The sequence below is a fragment of the Gouania willdenowi genome, chromosome 21, assembly GCF_900634775.1.
Source record: "Gouania willdenowi chromosome 21, fGouWil2.1, whole genome shotgun sequence".
Classification (NCBI taxonomy): domain Eukaryota; kingdom Metazoa; phylum Chordata; class Actinopteri; order Blenniiformes; family Gobiesocidae; genus Gouania; species Gouania willdenowi.
In genome coordinates this window covers 25,361,479-25,380,064 of record NC_041064.1, presented here as the reverse complement: position 1 = coordinate 25,380,064, position 18,586 = coordinate 25,361,479, and the positions used below count along the sequence as shown (strand labels likewise).

The 18,586-nt window shown below is 42.3% G+C and overlaps 1 protein-coding gene across 4 annotated transcripts in view; it reads right to left on the bottom strand.

Moving 5' to 3' along the window:
* cacnb4a (calcium channel, voltage-dependent, beta 4a subunit) overlaps positions 1-18,586 on the bottom strand; it is a 46,070-nt gene that overhangs the window by 18,759 nt on the left and 8,725 nt on the right. For 2 of the 4 annotated variants that reach the window (XM_028435510.1, XM_028435511.1), the window contains exon 1: positions 5,982-6,349. The exons of the other annotated variants lie outside the window; for them this stretch is intronic. In XM_028435510.1, coding sequence (XP_028291311.1) covers positions 5,982-6,026 — 45 coding nt within the window. In that variant the 5' untranslated portion in view covers positions 6,027-6,349. Of the gene's footprint in view, positions 1-5,981; positions 6,350-18,586 lie in introns of those variants that run through there. 4 annotated transcript variants of the gene reach the window in all.

Genomic DNA, 18,586 nt, shown 5'->3' with positions numbered 1-18,586 from the left:
ACACTACTTGGTGACTCACAAAGCAACAGCAGCCCTGTTTTTTCAGATGGTGTTTTGTCAATAGATTAAGTCATTTAAAAACAAAGCATCGTATTTCAACAGGAATATTATTAAATTCATATTTCCGGCAATATGGCAATATTTGTTTTTTTCATTTCAATGCTCATTTTAAAGCATTTGATCATAAAGGGAATTTGAAACCTAAAGCAGTATCTCTTGTTATCTTATTTTGTACTTTTGTTATTATTTTCAATCAATACACAAATATTAGCAGCTAGTGCATGAACAATCCTAGATGTTGCACCTCATGCAGGAGTGTCTTCCATGAGCATATGGCATCGGATTACAGTGTGTGCCAGAAATACACAACTATGTAAACACGGTCACTCACAAAAATAATGCAGCAACACTATTTATTTACCTGCTCAATTCAGGTGTGTCACAATGACACAGACTAAAAAAGAGCAAAAAAGCAGCTGACAAAACAACAAAAAAAAAAAAAATGCATATAACATCACATCTTTAATCGTATTACAGAATATTTCAAGAACTGCCCCATGATGCTGAAGCATCTGGGGAACTGATGTGAGTTGTTTAGAAAACACAAGGCATCCATCAGAGCATACAGAGCTATGACCACCTTCATACCCAAAAAACATAAGAAATCGTAACCACTTCAGAGGCATTGCCCTCCTGAGCATGGAAGGAAAACATCTTCTCAGTGCTGACTGACCAACTATCTCCTAGTTGACAAGTACATCAACAATAGCTGCCAGATGGCAGAAATTCCAGGATTCTCTGGTTACATACAACATGAAATTATTACAGAACAGGTTCAAGCAGCCAAGCGGCAGAAGTCAGACCTCCACATTGTCTGGCTGGAGAATCTCTACAGCTCTGTCCATCACCAGCTCATCATATTTGCCTTTAAGTTCTTCCACATCCCATCCTGCTCCAGGATCTAGTATACAATTCATTTAGCCATTTCTAAATTTGCATATACTACATTAGAAGCCACAACCAGCTGGTATCCTCTCATGAACGGCATTGCCATGGGGTGCTCGATCTCTCCAATCAGCCTTCAAGATCATTCAAATTCGTCATCAAAGTGGAGCGAGGTGTGTGTGCTCACCCTGCAGTAAAAAAGGAGCAAATCACCCTCTAACTAATGATTGAGGGAATCAATGAAAAAACACTTTGGGCATGTGTATGAAGCCTTAATAGCACTTTATGATATCTAAAGCACAGAAAAGTCCATTTAGCTTAACATGGGCCCTTTAAAGGAACCAAAATAAAATAAAAAGTAATCAGGTGCCTGATGCCGTTGTTAAAGATTTGAGGTGGTGTCTGCCATTGTCTCTTGTGGGAAATAAACACTTTGAACACTTTGTTGAATACACACTAATTTGAATTAGAATTTCTGGTGAAACAAGTCAAGGAAATTGTTTTGGAGAAGTTGGGAGAAAAAAAGATTAAAAAGCAGACTTAAATCAAATATTAAAAAGGAGTGATATTTTAATGTCGGTCAGAGTGACTACAATACTAAAAGGTCAGGGTACACCCTGGGCTGGGTGCCAGTCCATTGCAGGGCAAACACAAATAGGCAGACAACCGCTTACACCCTCCCATTTACTCCTGCAGGCAATCTATAGACTTGAATTAACCTAATACTGATGTCCTTTCTTTATTTCTGATTTATATTTCTATGTTTATATCACTGTAATGCTCTTGTTATTTTTGTCTTTCAGTATCTTGAAAAGCACTTATTAAAAATATTATTAGTATTATTATTATTACATTACATACATACATTTTTTTTGGATGGTCGGAGGAAACCAGAGCACCCAGAGCAAAAGGTATGAATGAAAACACATCATGTTTCAACAGAGCAATCCATGATCTTTAATTAAGATTTTCTTTTTATTAAGAAGTTCCATAATATGACACGTGAAAGCTATAGTGCACATACAAACACATACACAGCGCTCCAGGGAGCAGGAAAAATGTTTATATGACACCAGGACTGATCCGTAACGTATGGCTTTATAATTGTCCCTGTTCATCAGTTTCTCTCCTCAGCATCTCTGAGGCTCCATCTCATCCAATTACCATCTTCAGCCTCACTCTCAGCACAACAGATGGCTTCACATGTTTGCTCTCTCAGTCACGGCCTCGTGCTCACACACCACCGTGAAAAGGCCAGCAGTACAATATGTTCTATCTCTGCATTATAATGACAAATACAACAAACAGTAGCCTGCCGTATGCACACTGGTGTTGTAGAGTGATGCTTGGCTGTTGGCATGGTTGGCATCTTTGGACGTGAAGTTTCTTCATTCAGTCTTTTTCATAAGAAGCAAGTCACAGTTGTTTTTTTATTAATTTCATTTAAAAATAAACCATTTGTTCAGAAATATTTATAAATATATTTTATAAAATATTTTGAAATCTTGTATTTTATAAAGGTTTTGCAACATAAAGTATTATCTAAATAGGACATAATTTACTTATTTTTAGCCAGCTGACATTCTAATACCTATACTATTGTTAGTATAACGACATAATCATAAAGCTTCATCCACCGTCAGGCTGTTGCCAAAAATGTCTAATTCCACCAGTGCTGACGGAGATGATGCATTAAATATGATACACTAGTTTAAATATTCCTCAAAAAACAACGTTAATATCAGACATTTGCTATTCATCCATTTATATTTAACTAAATAGCCTCATTTTAAAGTTTATTCTGTGTTATGTGCATTTTTTGCTACTTAATTTATTGTTTGAGTTTCCTTGGGGATAAATAAAGTACTAACTTATCTTGCTTAATCCTAACTCTATAAAGACCTCAGGACAACTGTGTTTTCAGTGAAATAGTTATATCAAATATCAAATTTATGATAATAACAACATGCTACAAATGTTTTCTAACTGGAATATTTCATCCTTGATATATGAATGCATGAATGAAGACGATCATGTCATTATGAACAAGAGGGACTTGGAGGGTGACTATTTAAGAGTGTCAAGTGGGCCGACTTGAATCCATCACACTGCACTCAGCCTTTATCCGCTGGGATACCACAGTCTGCTCTGCAGTCCCATCTACACTCTACATATCAGACTTCTGATATAAGATTAAAGCTTAAGTCTCCTCACAACAGGCAGCACTACAACCATGAGGTCAGAGGGTAAGAATGTTTGGATCCTTTTATATCGACTTGGCTCAGGCTCACAAAACATCACCTTAGAAAAGTTTTGAAGGGCTACAAATGCTTCAGAATTGTGAAGTAGTAGTAGTAGTAGTAGTGGTAATAGTAATAGTAGTAGTAGTAGTAGCAGTAGTAGTAGCAGTAGCAGCAGCAGCAGCAGCAGCAGTAGTAGTAGCAGCAGCAGCAGCAGTAGTAGTAGTTGTAGTAGTAGTAGTAGTAGTGGTAGTAGTAGTAAGTAGTAGTAGTAGTAGTAGTAATAGTAGTAGTAGTAGTAGTAGTGGTAGTAGTAGTAGTAGTAGTAGTTGTAATAGTAGTAGTAGTAGTAGTAATAGTAGTGGTAGTAGCTAGTAGTAGTAGTAGTTGTTGTTGTAATAGTAGTAGTATTAGTAGTAATAGTAGTGGTAGTAGTAGTCAGTAGTTAGTATTAGTATAGTAGTACAGAGTAGTGTAGTAGTACTAGTATAGTAGTCAGTAGAGTCGTATGTCGTACGTCGTCGTAGTCGTAGTCGTCGTCGTAGTTTTTGTCAATCGTAGTAGTATTAGTCGTATCTCGTCGTAGTCGTCTCGTTGTCCTCGTCGTCGTCGTAGTAGTACACTCGGTCGTGGTCTCGTCGTCAGTCGTCGTCGTTGTTGTTTGTCTTCGTCGTCGTCTTCGTCGTCCTCGTAGTGGTCGTCGTATCGTCGTCGTCGTAGTCCGTCGTCGTCGTCGTCGTCCCGTCGTCGTGGTCGTCGTCGTCGTCGTAAGTCGTCGTCGTAGTCGTCTAGTAGTCGTTGTTGTCCTCGTCGTCGTCTTGTCGTCCGTCGTAGTAGTCGTCGTCGTCGTCGTCGTGTTGTTGTCAGCGTAGTCGTTTCGTCGTCATCGCGTAGTCTCGTTGTGTGTTGTTCGTCCCGTCCGTCTTCGTCGTCAGTCGTCCGTAGTCGTCGTCGTCGTCGTCGTCGTCGTCGTCGTCGTCGTCTTCGTCGTGTCCCCGCTGCTGCTGCCTTTTTGCCCCCTTCCGCCCCCCCCCCTTCCTGCCCCTGGCCGGTCTCCTCCCTCTTTAACTTTTTCCCTCTCCCGCTGGTCCGCCGGGCTGTTTGCGTGCTCCTGCGTGTCTGTCCCGTCTGGGCGCTCCTGTTGTTTCTCACTGGCTCCTGGCCCCCCCTTCTTCTCTTGTCTGCCCTCCTGTGTTTCCGCCCCATGACACTAAGCTTGAATTTTGAAGCATCAAATGTCAAAATGGATGCATGCAGTGTTTTTTGTTTTAAGAAGTGGCAAAATCCTCTTACAGTCTGTTGGTTGTTCTTCCCGTTGCACAGACATCCAATTCAAGCAGATAGATAGATGGTAACAACTAGGGGTGTTGAAAAAAATCAATTTGGTGATATATCGCGATATTACGTCGCGCGATTCTTGGATCGATTCAAATTGCATCCATATCGATTTTTTTTTACCTGTATTTAACCAGGAAAGTCTTTTCCACTGCAGGAGACATTGTAACTGCACAAATAAATGCACTGAAACCTGGGCATGTTGACCAGCTTGTGTTTTTTCCAAAAAATCTAAAAAGAATGTACTAACTTTCTACATTTATTTGTTGTTCTAGGCATGTACCTCAGTTAAGTTGCACTAAAGTCAAAGTTGGTATAAAAGCCACAGGCAGCTTGTATGTTATTTTTTTTTTAAGTTGTTGGCACATGGCATGTTAAAGCCAATGTTTGTGTAAAATATGCCAATATAATATATTTCATGCATAATATTCTCATGAAGGTGTACACATTTACAGATTAGTTGTTTCTTAAGTCATATATATTGAAAAAATTGCAATAATCGCCTTATACTTCAATATCAGGATACATCGTATCGTATAGTGACCTACTGTATGTATCGGGATATGAATCGTTTTGCCAGATGCCAGGCAAAGCACACCTCTAGTAACAACCAAGCATGTAGTTGGTAATTACCTTAGGTAGTAACCTACTCCGCAATTAGAAATCCAGCTTCTCTTTGAATGGACTATAGAGAGTTTGTTTAAACAAGATCATTTCATAACTTCTGCTTCTAGTATACATAACAGGTTCTATACATAACATACTATGTTACCATAACAATATGCCAAGAATAACTGAGACCTTGTACTGACTGCCATTGGCTACAAAGTTTGAAAGCCTATAACTATTCACTCTGTCCACCATCCTCCTAGAGATGCTACAATAGCTATGATTTCAGGCACAACAGCAGTTATGAAAAAGGTCTTGACAGACTGGATTAAGTGGGATTCCTTCACAACCACATCTCTTCTTTACCGTATCAATGCTCCGACTCATCTTTTTCATACAGATGCCTGTTCCATACATAAATACTGATGCAGCTCAGTATCAAAGCAGCCTCTGGATATCTGTGTGTCCGCGCAGTCATTTGTGATTAATATCAACATTAAGGATACTGATTTGTTCTTTGGTTATTGTGCATGATTTTAAGGAATAATTATATTTCATGTAAAAAGAGAGAATGACTTGTACGACTGGTATCCCGCTGACACTCACAATCAGAAGCTCAACAGCAACAAAGATAAACTGGATCTTTCGAAGCACTGGTTAGAAATGTGTACAGGTTAATGACAAACACTCACTCACATGCAAACACACCCTTCCCCCAACCAATCCCCAGAGTCAATACTAAATCCTCTCAAGTTTCAATACATTCTGTGGGTGTTTTTGTAGGAATCACTCAACCACAGCAGCAGCAGCAGCAAACAGTGGCTAACAAACATCAGGTGCTCATCGACTCACCCCCTCCGAGTCTTCAAATCCATGCAGATACAAGTTATCGTACATGGAGGTGTGAGGGATCAAATAAAACGCACTTTGGTGCAAAATGAGCCGAAGCCAGAGGGATTAACCTGTTCCAGAAAGGCAGGATGGAGAGAAAAGGGGAATGAATAAGACCACCGGCAGTTTGTTTCTCCAACTGAAGATAGAAACCATTAGCGGCACAGATTAGTTTTAAAAAAGGAGCAGCCTTTGAGTTCCTATAGATGTTTTCGCCCCCCAGTAAAGCAGGAGTTGGTTTCCATCATAAGGCAGCCTGGCTATCCTTCAGATGCAGAACAGACTTGGAATTTCATCTGCTGTCTAAGCTCACATCACACGAGCTGATCTTTTCCTCCAACACTGGCTGATGACAGAGGAGGAGAGCAGCCTTCTGATTGGCTCACGGAGGCTTCAGTCGGCCACACTAGCCTTGAATAGGGAAGAGAGAGACGAGCTGAGTGAGGCGGGGGCGTCTGCAGAGCATCATTACCAGGCAAGCTGAGTGAATTGTGAGCATACAGTAATCTCTTACACTAAACACCCATTCGCAAAGATTGACATTTAATTCTCAAGTGTAGAAATAAGGACAAAGGTGAACAGCTTAGTAATGATGCTTTTGGCGGGATGCAGACTCAACATTGTTCAGCTGCTGCTTGGTTACAACACACGTCTTTACAGCCTAATGAACTTGGGTCATGAAATCAATTCACAAAGGACTGTTACAGGGGAAACGATCACAAAAGCAATCAATATTGAGTGGAGTCAAAAGAGGAGTTCTTGACACTTTGATTTGTGCAATGACGTAATAATGGGAAGAGGTTTATTCATTCACTTTGCAACTTTGCCTTTTAATTTGGTCTATACTCAAAACTCACCTCTAACAATGATGATATTTTTGTTGAGTTATGAACTTATAAAAGAAACATTGGATTTATAAGTATGAGTGGTTGTCTGTCTGTTTTTTTTGCCCTGTGATGGACTGGTGCCATGTGCAGGGTGTACCCTCGTGCCTTAGAATCAAGCTAGCTATGTTTCTGTTTGATATGGTCATTTTTTTCCAAAATTATGGAAACATATTTTGATCATTGCTTATGGTTTTTAAATTGGCTTTTAGCTTTATAAGCTAAAAGATAAAGATACAGATTATAGAACTTCAGTCTGAATCTCATTTAACAGCGTGGCGGTGTAATTGTCTTTGTGATAAAAGTTTTCAGTATTTTAAATATACTAACTGTTCAGTATCTAACTGCTTTAGTCATTTTAAAATTCAGTAAATAATCAGATGTTTGTTAGAGCGCTTGTGGGAATATACATACTGTACATTTACATAAATGACACTAGGGGGAAATTACATAGAAACATATTTACATTTACGTACATTTAGTTGTTTTATTTCAAATAAAACGATGAAATATTCATACCAGTTTGATTATTATACAAAAATAATTTGGTTGCCGGAAAAAACGCTAATACAAATTATGTTAAATACATTTAACACAAATTATAATATTGCTGTAAAAAGGGTTATTTTACAACATGATCACAATTTCAATAGGCTAAATAAAATAATAAACTTAGATATTGATCATAATAAATAGGTAAAAATAGCAGTTATGTCCACGCTAAAATTGATTATGTCACTCAATTCACGCACAAAGGTGGGCGCCTAAACTTAGATTCAAACTACATGGAGAAAACACCAGGAGAACATGCAAATCCCAGAAATGCCCACCATGGATGGATGGAGTGACTGACTAGCCATTTATTCAGTAAAGCTACAGCTCCCTCTGCTGACAATGCACACAATGTCACATCTGATGCTCCAGCTGCTTTCAAGACAGTTTTTCTTCTTTTACATTAAAGAAGACAGGAGACACTGGGATGTTTGATAATTATCCAGCTGGTCTTAAAGAGGAGGAACAGCAGTAGCTCACAACAGAGGTGTGTGTTGTTCATTCACTCAGATAATGAGTTCTGTCTTTAAAGAGGACAGCGTCTCCCAGCAGCCCCCACTGCCTGATCAAAGCAGGAAACAGAAGATCAAGGAGATGATGCTCCATTTCATTAAAGCTGCAGGTGCAACAAATAAGACACACTGGGACATTTAAGGTGTAATATTAAAAATAAATCATAGAGACATTGAATCAGTCACAAAACAATGGAGAGAGGACTAAACTTAATATACACAATCGACCCTGCTGCAGGAAGTCACATTTCTTCATATCAAACTGTGTTGGGAGAATTACAGTAAGCCAGAATAAAATTGGAACTACTTTAAAATTACTTGACCTTTAATAAGTTGCCCAAGTTGAAAAAAAAGACAATATGCAAATATTTAAATAAATAACAATGAATATTACAATTAAGCTTGCAAGCATTCTAGAGAAAATTATAACTGTAAAGAACGAGCATTTATGGACCTCAGTTCAATCAGTGCCATAAAAAAAGATTGCAAAGTTTTGGTTAAAAAAACATTCACAGGAAAAAGCCACTCACTGGATAGGAATGATGTCAATTCTTCCATTAGAAAAGATGGCAAACATCATAATTATACTACTCATGACAAAGTGAATGAGCTTCTGCATTTTCCATGTTTGTAGACTCTCTCTGAAGAATTGGAGAAGAATGGACTGCCATTTGTGTGTCTCCTGCATGGCCCCCCTTCAGGGTGAGGACGGTCACGATCAGTGTCCTGCTTGCCTGGGCATTGACCACCAAAGAGAGGGGGTGTCCGGTAATCCGTGCATGAACTGCAGTTTTATGCCTCATGCACTGCGACTCTCCAGGTTGGCTGAGGCTGAGGGCACAATAGACCTGCCCTCTTTAGGTAGAGCCACCGGCGTTGCTAAGCATGCCAGCACAGCGTCTGGCGATCGTCCTCGGAAGACAAGGAAGGTTTATGCTTTGGCTAATAAGGTGGATGCTCTCACCACCGAGTTTGCTCAGATTAAGGCCATCTTGCTTAACCTACAGACACAGCCCGGTGCGCCAGCCTTCGTGGCTAACCCAGTTGCAGGTCCATCCCACCTTCAAGATGAGGATGCGCTGTCCACGGCAGCATCATGTACCCTGTTTGGTGACGCTGACGGGGATGGGCATGGGGAGCTTGCCTCACAGGCTTCTCATGCTTTTTCAGAGGGTTCTAGTAGGGCCTCTTCTCTAGGTTCAGTGTCCAGCCGTGGCACTGTGCAGCCGGCAATGCGCACGGCCTTGGCACGCCTTGGGTTGGATGAAGCCCCGGTTCCTACCCGAACGGCAAATGCTTTTTTCAGGCAGGCCCCCGACACCTCGGCCTTTGTGGTGCCTCCCTCTGACTCGTACATTGCGGAGCTCCACAGATGCTGGCCTAACTCGAGGGTTCTCTCCCATCATACAAGCGATGGCAGGGCTCTGGCAGCCATGCATGATGCTGGCAGCTATGGCTTGGAACAGCTAGCTCCAGTTGAGCCTGCCATTGCAGCCCGGATAGTTTCCCCAGATGAGGCTGTGAGACCGGATGCACGCTGCCCCCGGCCTCAGTGCAGGTTGACTGACTATCTTCTGACTCGCAGTTATAACATTGCTGCCCGAATGGGACGGTTAGGTAATTCTCTGTCACACCTGGTACTGGCTTTGTCGAGTACCTTGCAGGATTCCGGGGGGGAGCCTGCAGCTCAGTCCCTCAGCGATGCCTCATTGCAGACATTCGCATTTATGACCAGGGAGCTGGGTAGGCTAATGTCGACAATAACGCTGACTCGTCGCCAGGTCTTGCTGGCACAGTCCCCTCTATCCGAGCCATGTCGCCGAACATTGCGTTCTCTTCCGGTTGTACCGGGCCGGACCTTTGGCCCAGCAGCATTACAGGTCTTGGACCGTAGCGTGCAGGTTGGCCAAGCGAGGCAGCAGTTTGCCAGTTTGTGCCAGGCTCCCCATGCCCCTCCTAGGCAGGGACATTTGGCAGAAATGAGTGCAGATCACCCATACCTACGGCCGACTGCTCGTCCATCTGGGCAGCCCAGGGGCCTGCAGGTCACAGTGCCAGGAAATAGGCAACGCCATACAGTCACACATCCTTCTGCTCAGGGGCCAAGGGGTTCTGCACCAAGTCGCCGCCCCCCCAGGAACCTAAACCTCAGGGGCCGGTCGTCGGACTGCTGGGAATTGCAAACCACAGACCCTTGGGTAAAATGGTAAATGGTAAATGGACTTGATTTTATATAGCGCTTTATCCCAACACTGAAGCAGTCTCAAAGCGCTTTACATATCAGCTCATTCACCCAATCACTCTCACATTCATACAACAGTGGGACAGGACTGCCATGCAAGGCGCTAGTCGACCACTGGGAGCAACTTAGGGTTCAGTGTCTTGCCCAAGGACACTTCGACACATAGTCAGGTACTGGGATCGAACCTCCAACCTCTCGATCAGAAGACGACCCTCTACCATCTGAGCCACGGTCGCCCTACGGTAGTGTCCACGTTATCCAGAGGTTACACATTACAGTTCTGACGCCGGCACCCTACATTCAGCGGGATCAAACGCACTGTGGTCAGAGATCCCGTAAAATACCTTGTGCTACGTCACAAGATGGCACCCTTCCCCAGAAGGGTGCCATCAAGCTAGTGGAACCGGAGGCTTGCCTCAGCGGGTTTTACTGCACTTATTTTCTATTGCCCAAAAAAGAGGGCGGATTTCGCCCAATCCTGGACTTGAGGGCGTTGAACCGGTTTCTCAAAGTTCTCCCCTTCCATTTGCTGCGTGTAGCAGACTGTCTCAGCAGGAGACTGGTTGGTTACTTTCATGTTCCCATTGCCCCTCATCAAAGACCGTTCCTTCGTTTCATGTTCATGGACAAAGTTTATCAGTTCAGGATTCTGCCGTTTGGGCTATCCCTGGCCCCTCGAATATTTACCCGGTGTGTGGCAGCTGCTCTGTCACCGTTACAGGCCAGTGGAGTTTTAATACTCCCGTATCTGGACGACTGGCTCGTCATTTCCCCGACTCGGGAGGAGGTGTTGAAGGACACTGCTGCTCTTCTCAGTCACGTAGGCAATCTAGGCCTCAAGGTGAATTATTCCAAGAGCAACCTCGCACCCAGCCAGGTGGTGAGGTACTTGGGGCTTGTGCTGGATTTATCAGTAATGAGGGCCTACCTCTCTCCAGAGTGAGTCTCCGCCATCCTAGGCCTTCTACGGCGTTTCCAGCATGGTGCCCTCCTGTAGTATGGCCTGGTCCTGCGACTCAAGGGGATGTTGGCCTCGGCATCCATGGTTGTACCACTGTGGCTTCTAACACTGGGCCCGTTTCAGGTGAGGATGAACAGCCTGCATTTAGACCCCAGCTGCCACCGGCACAAGGTGGTCAGGGTGTCTGCCCAGTGTCTCCTTACCCTCCGACCCTGGAGGAGGGAATACTTAATGTCGGGTGTACCCATGGGGAGGGTAGCCTCCTGCCGGGAGGTTGTCGAGACGGATGCCTCTCTTATGGGTTGGGGTGCTGTGTGGCAGTCCAGGACTGTCAGGGGCCTGTGGAGTGCCCAGCAGAAGTGGGATCACATTATCTGGTCAAGCAGTTTTTGAAAGGGACTCAGAGACTCAGACCACGTCGGGTCTATGGGTCGCCATCATTGGACTTGCAAGTTGTCCTTCAGTCCCTTTCCCAGTCGCCCTTTGAGCCGCTGGGACACACTGATTTGAAGTGGCTGTCTCTCAAGACAGCCTTTCGTCTTGCTGTGGCAACGGCATGCGCTGTCAGTGAGCCAGGCATGTCTTCGCTGGACGGCTGATGGCTCTGGGGTGAGTCTCAGGCCATATCCTCTATTTTTGCCTGAGCGGTTGCCCCCTCATCATGTCAACCAGCCTATTGAGTTGACTGCCTTCAGTCCTCCGGGCTCCTCTGGGGGGAATGGCGAGCCATCAACACTGTTGTGCCCCGTGCGGGTGCTTAAGGCTTACATGGAGGCGACAGCTAGCCTATGTACGACAGACTGCCTCTTCATCTGCCATGGAGGCTGTAGAAGGGGGACCGCACTTTCTAAACAGAGACTCTCTCACTGGGTAGTGGAGGTCATTCAGTATGCCTATAGTGCACTGAACATCCCGGTGCCTCAGGGCATAAAGTGCCATTCTACTAGAGGCATGGCCGCATCATGGGCCTCATCATGGGCCGCCTTGAGGGGCGTCCCCCTGCAGGACATCTGTGCTGCAGCTACCTGGTCCTCATCATGCACCTTTGGACGTTTCTACAGGGTAAACGTTGCTGGGGTCCAGCCTATGGCAATGGCCGTGCTGTCCACAGCTTCAGGCCTTGAGTAGGTGAGGATTCTTTCGCGCCCTTTTTGGTATAAGTCATCCAGTGCTTTAAGCACCGCCTCTGGCGGTCAGTAAGAATGAAATAGAACGGTTCTATGAATCCTGGATCCTGGACTCAGGATCATTGTGTCCTCGCGAGAAGATTTTGACAGGAATAGATCACCTGATGACACCAGTAGATATAGACTCTCCTGGTCATCCAGGGTTCACAGGTGACTTTGTTGATATAATTACTCGACCTGCGCATGCGCGAGATGGAACATCCAGTGCTTTAAGCACCGCCTTTGGCGGTCATCCAGGATTCATAAAACCGTAGTTACATACGTAACTCTCAATCATAGCAATACGTATTTGTATATATACATTGAAAAAATCAGTTTATCATACAATGGTACTGCATTGTATTTAAATGTTTAAAAAATAATAATAATAATTAAAAAAAATGTGGAGAAGAAATTGTCCAAACTGGTTTCTGCCTCCATAGACATGCTGTTAACAATGAGTAATAGTGAAGTTTTCATTCACTGCTAATTTATTCCTGAGGTTTCAGTAGAATAATGTGTAAAGCTAGCAGTGGGCAGTCACAGCATGCCTCATGCCGGGTCAAGTAAATCCTGAAATTAAGGCTGCAGAGTTCATCCGTGACTGTGTGACCTACATTAAGGAGGATTAGCAGCATAAAGGCACTGCCCTATCTGCTGAAAGGTAAGACCACATGATTGTATGGTTCTAAATGATAATGTATTTGAAGATGTGACATCCTTGTTTGAGAAAATGTGCAAGCTTTACATGAAGAAACAATTTTCAGTGAATGTTACAGAGTGGTGATCATGACCTTGAAGCTGCATGCTGCTTTATAAGCAACATCAGCAGGAGGAGAAAAGCAAAGTCTTCACATCAAATGTTGTAAAATGTCATCTGACTTGCATTGAAATTGTAACTATGATCAAACATTTTGCTACACAATTAATTGCAATAAAATAGAGAGTATTTTCAACCATGTACTTTATGAAGCTGTTTATCAAAGCAACTAAAGACCCAATAAATCCACTTAATTTATTTTTGTTCTGTGATAAATTGCACCAATCATTCTCTTGACCTCTTGTAGAAGATATTAAGTTAATCCTCAAAGGTAGATTGGCATCCTAAAGCAATATTTCCATCCAAGAGGTACAATGAGAGCAATCACTAACTGGTGGAGCAGGTCCAGTAACTGGGAACAAAGATAGATACGTGCCTGTCATGCTCACAGTACACAAAGACCACCATGACAACAAGACACAACAAGGCCTGTGGTAAATAAGGACTTTCAACATCCAAACACTTTCACTTTCCAAGTTTTATGAGCGCTCACTGATCAAGAAAGTCACTCTAATCCCAGAAGACTCCTCCATGTTTCAGTTTACTGCCAGCAGCAAAAATGGAAAGTCCCACTACGAATATCAGTAATATCATTATTAAACCCTAACAAATGTCTGTCTTATCTCACACACACAATAACACACACACACACACACACAACAACACACACACACACACACACACACACACACACACACACACACACACACGTACACATGCACACATACACATAGTGCATTGTTTCAAGGCAGGTTCCCCTCCTTGTCCATGCTATAGTGTTAGTGTTGTGTTCTCTGTCAGCATTATGTCACATTACGTCTGTGTGTGTTAACCTTCAATTCTCCAACTCTGTGTGCTTTTAAGTTGTTTGATTATTTTCTGCTGCTGTCGCACTTGCAAGAGCGATGTTTTTCAATTTTACTGAAGATTAAATATTGTGAGAAAAAAAAAACATGAGCACTCAGAGGGGCGGACTCACTATAGGTTTAGGGGTATTAAAATGTGTGCAAACATCACTCCACGTGCTCATAAGCGTTTCCCTCTGATGAATTCGTAAAGTAGGCGGATCTCACAAGGGGAGCAAAGAAATGGGAGGAGGAAATGCATAAAAATTAATGCAGAGGGTGCAACGCATTTCATCAAACCTGGAACAGTTTGCGGTGATTGTTTCAACACCGGAAAATAGTACGACTGACAAGCAGGTGCAAACACACGCAGAGATCAGCTGTAGTAAATGTTGACACAAAACACAGCGGAGATGGGAAAAAAGACTGCAGTTAACCTTTCTAGTATAAGAAAATAATTTCAAATAAAACAATAGTCAATATTAACAGCCACTGAATAAGAAAATGCAGAGTAAAGACAAGTATGTATGAGGGAGAGAAAAAGCTGGACACCCAAGGCGGCGTGTGTGGAGTCTGGTGTAGATGATGTTGTGCACGGAGCTCCATGGATGTCGCTCTGGACGCACCGCTCCAATGAACTCCTGTGTCTTTCTCTCCATGTTTTGATCGTAAAACTCTCGTGTCGCATTGATGTCAGGAGCGTCAGTCCAGAATCAGCTGAGTGCTACCCGGGGCCTCAGACCTGCTGGATGATGCTCAGTAGATCATCTTCAAATGGTGCTGATTGACAGACTCTGTTGCTGCATTAACTCAGATCAATGGCATCAACAGATCAATAGGACGGTTTTGGTCCAAATCTGCCTGTTTTTTATGGACTGATCAGAGCAAAGTTATAGGAACTGATGGAACATTAAGTTAGGGGAAAAAATATCATCATTTTAAAGTTGCTGTTTTAAAAAAACAAAAAACTTTTTTCTTTGTTTATTTTGTTTTTTACATTATTAAATGTTTGCATATAGAGAGACAGAGAAGTCCACCCGCCTCCAACTGAACTTCTTCAAATGTCATTTTGTGCTTCTGTGCACTCATTTCCCCATTTTCAATGAGCAAAATGTTCATTTAAACAGGGCAGTCTCAACCATGTTTATGTGCAGCTATTAGTGCTGCAATGTTAGTGAATTCCTCACAGCAGGTGAGCAAACAGTGCCACCAAAAGATTTAGGGACGCATCTGGTTTACAACCCCTTATTTCAGATCTTAGTGAACCCAGAGTGCAAACCTCCGCCAAGTTTAAAGGTCCAGTATAATGCTATTTTTCACCCCAACTCCAATTGTTCTAAGAACCCCAAACAACATAGTATTGAGGTTTATTTTCCCCAACTCCCTTGTTTTCTGGGTTTTTAGCCCTCTGAAAAGTCACTTTCAGAGCGCTCCTAAAACAGGCAGTTTTCAGGCCGTAGTAGGGTGTAAACACACACACACTACTTCAGCGTGTGTGTTTATTACAGCAGCAGTAAATCATTAACAGTCTTCCTTCTCCTCCTTACCTCGTTGACCACAGAAATAGTCATTTTTAAAAGTCCCATATCATGCATTTATCGCCCATCTCCATTTGTTCGAAGAACCCCAAAAACTTACTATTTTTTGATTTTTTATTTTCCCAAACTCGCTCACTGTGCTCACTGTGGAGGCACGGCACCGGCAGGCAAGCTCAGCAGGCACCCTGCAGTCACAAAAAGAAAAATCCCACTTTCCATTTGAAGCTGACTTTTTACAAAATGTGGAATAACAAGGGAGGGAGGAAACAGAACTTTTTCACTTTGGGCCTCTGACTGAGGCTAAAGGAATGTATATCACTGTAGCAAAACATTAAAAAGTGAATTTTTCATAATACTGCCCCTTTAAAGGCAGAAAAGTCACCAGCAGGTGGTGCTGTAGAATCAGCCAAACAGCCACATTATGCTCCCAAAAATTGTTCTGGAAACTGTATCCACAATACCTGCCAGATCATCTACAAAATCAAACTTGTTATTCCTTTTGACATGTCTATCAGCTCAAACTTAGTGTAGGTAATAAATGTCGTATATTTTCAAAGGTTGGTATTTGTTGTCAGAGAGTAATCCACTTCTCCAGCCCTATTTATGGTTATGATGTGAATTTGACAGGTGAATGAGATGCTATGTGGGTTCTGTTAGTGAAATAACACAGTCACTAAGTGGTTGATGTTTTTAATGGTTGCACAGTGAAGGGTGTGTAGAATGCACTCCCCAAGCATCAAAGTTCATTTAAGCCATCAGCACTAATTCAGTTATGGTCTAGTTTTTGTCAACTAAATGTACATAAAAATTTTGTCTACAAAATACATTTGCTCCAGATCTAGTTGACTAAAATATGAAGCATAGTATGCACTTTTTTAAAGATTTAATTAGCATTTATCAACTTGATATGTGATCGTCTTTATGTTTGTAAATAAACAGACAGATTTGATGGCTTTTGAGCTGTAATATTCTCAGGAATGGACAAGGAAGAAGAGCTTTAAAGTAATGAAGTAAAACATGTACAGTAGCTGGCAATATGCACCTATTCAAGTTGGTTGCAACACACCAATAACCAAGAAAGAAAAAGAAAACAGATTTGATGTGATCATTGTGGTAAAACCACACGATCACTTGATTTCTACTGAATTTCATCCCTTGTGACTGATTAAATTTATAGTTTTGTTTTACGTCAAAGAAAATATCAATATATTTTCATAGTTTTCATTCATGTGTTTTATTTTTTAGTCATAGTCTCGTTATTGTCACTTTAAAAAAAAAAGGCGACAAAAACTATGACGTCAATAAGATTACACTGAACATCCATCCATTTTTCAATCTCCTTGCTCCTTTTCAGGGTCGTGGGTACACCATGAACAGAGCTCCAGTCCATCACAGGGCAAACATACACACAGACAGATAACCACCCACACACTCATTCACTTCTACGGGAAATCAGAGACTCCAATAACCCAACAGTCATGTCTTTGGACAACAAAATCTTCAATTAGTTGAATTCAAATCAATATGAAGGTTTCCATGTTTTGGCCATTTCAATGCTGCTGTCACTCAGGATTGCAGAGCAAACATCTGCCCACATTTTGTGTTCTCTTATCATGAAGCTCACAGGCTGATCAGGCATCCACAAACAAACATTTGTCCATGTGAGTGGTGCATTTTGGATGTTTGGTGCTCCATCTGTGAGAATTGGCTTTACACAGCACCTCTCTGTGACAGAGCCACCTCATAGCTCCTCATCTCAGCAGTGACTCAGAATCATCCCTCATACCTTGGAAATTTTATTAAAAGATGTTACAAACACTTCATTTAGCTCCATTTGTTGTGAATTCACTCTCTTTGGACACAACCAGCCACTTTCTCTGAGTTTTACTTAGAAAACACAGTTTTCAAAGATTCTAATAGTTATCTTTTCTGTCACATTTGAAGATGCCATGGAGCCTTTTTCAAATAAATATGAGCAAATTGATTTAGCCAAATTTATGAACAGGCTGTAAGATTAGATCACAGCAGTGCTGGTGCCAATGGCAACTGAAATAGTCTGAAAAGCATGGTACAACACGCATGCATGCATGCACACACATGCACACGCACATATACACACACACACACACACACACGCACACACACACACAACCACACACACACACACACACACACACACACACACACACACAAACACACACACACACACACACACACACACACACACACACACACACACACACACACACACAAATATTGTCAAACAGAAAAAATGTGGGAGTCTTTTAAGACTTTATACAAGTGATTGTTTGATAACTAACTCATAGGCTGCGTCCGATAGTCCCTCCTATCTCCTTTACTATCCAATGTTCCTTCACCCCCGGAAGGGTTTAAGTGGTGGCATGATAAAGAACGTCCGAGTTCTCTTTAAGCTCAGAAAAGAGGCTCAGTGCTTCCTTTTTTTACCTCCTTTAGTATAGGAAACACTGATGCATCCTTTACCAAAGAGACAAGGTAATGCTGACCCACAATTTCTTGCGGCGACAACATTAAAGGGACACGCACACCCGAGCACTGACAAGTAACGGAGATCATGCAAGTTCAATGCAATAATATGTCTTGAACAACTTAAATAAATTAAAACTCACATCTTTTTATATGTAAGACATATTATCAGATTATAACTGACATAAAACAGACACTCTGTGGTTCAAGAATAAGAAATCAGACTTTTTTAGCCACATTGTTTTATTCAACATCATTTCATATTAGTGAGTGGAAGGTGACTTTTTTCCTCGTAGCCTGTAGCCTTCGATTTAAAGTTAAACCTTATGATTTTTGAGATTATATCTGCGGCATTTTCGGAAATTTGTAGTTTTTCACCTCGACAGATGTCACTAATCTTCGCGGCTGTCAGATTATTACGTCACCTAGTTGAAATAGGTCTGAGTGTCAAAACAAACGTAGAAGCTGTTTCCTAACTCCTCTCCTAATGCCTTTCCTTAACCCCGTGATGTCATCCACAGGGTTATGGAAAAGTGGATAG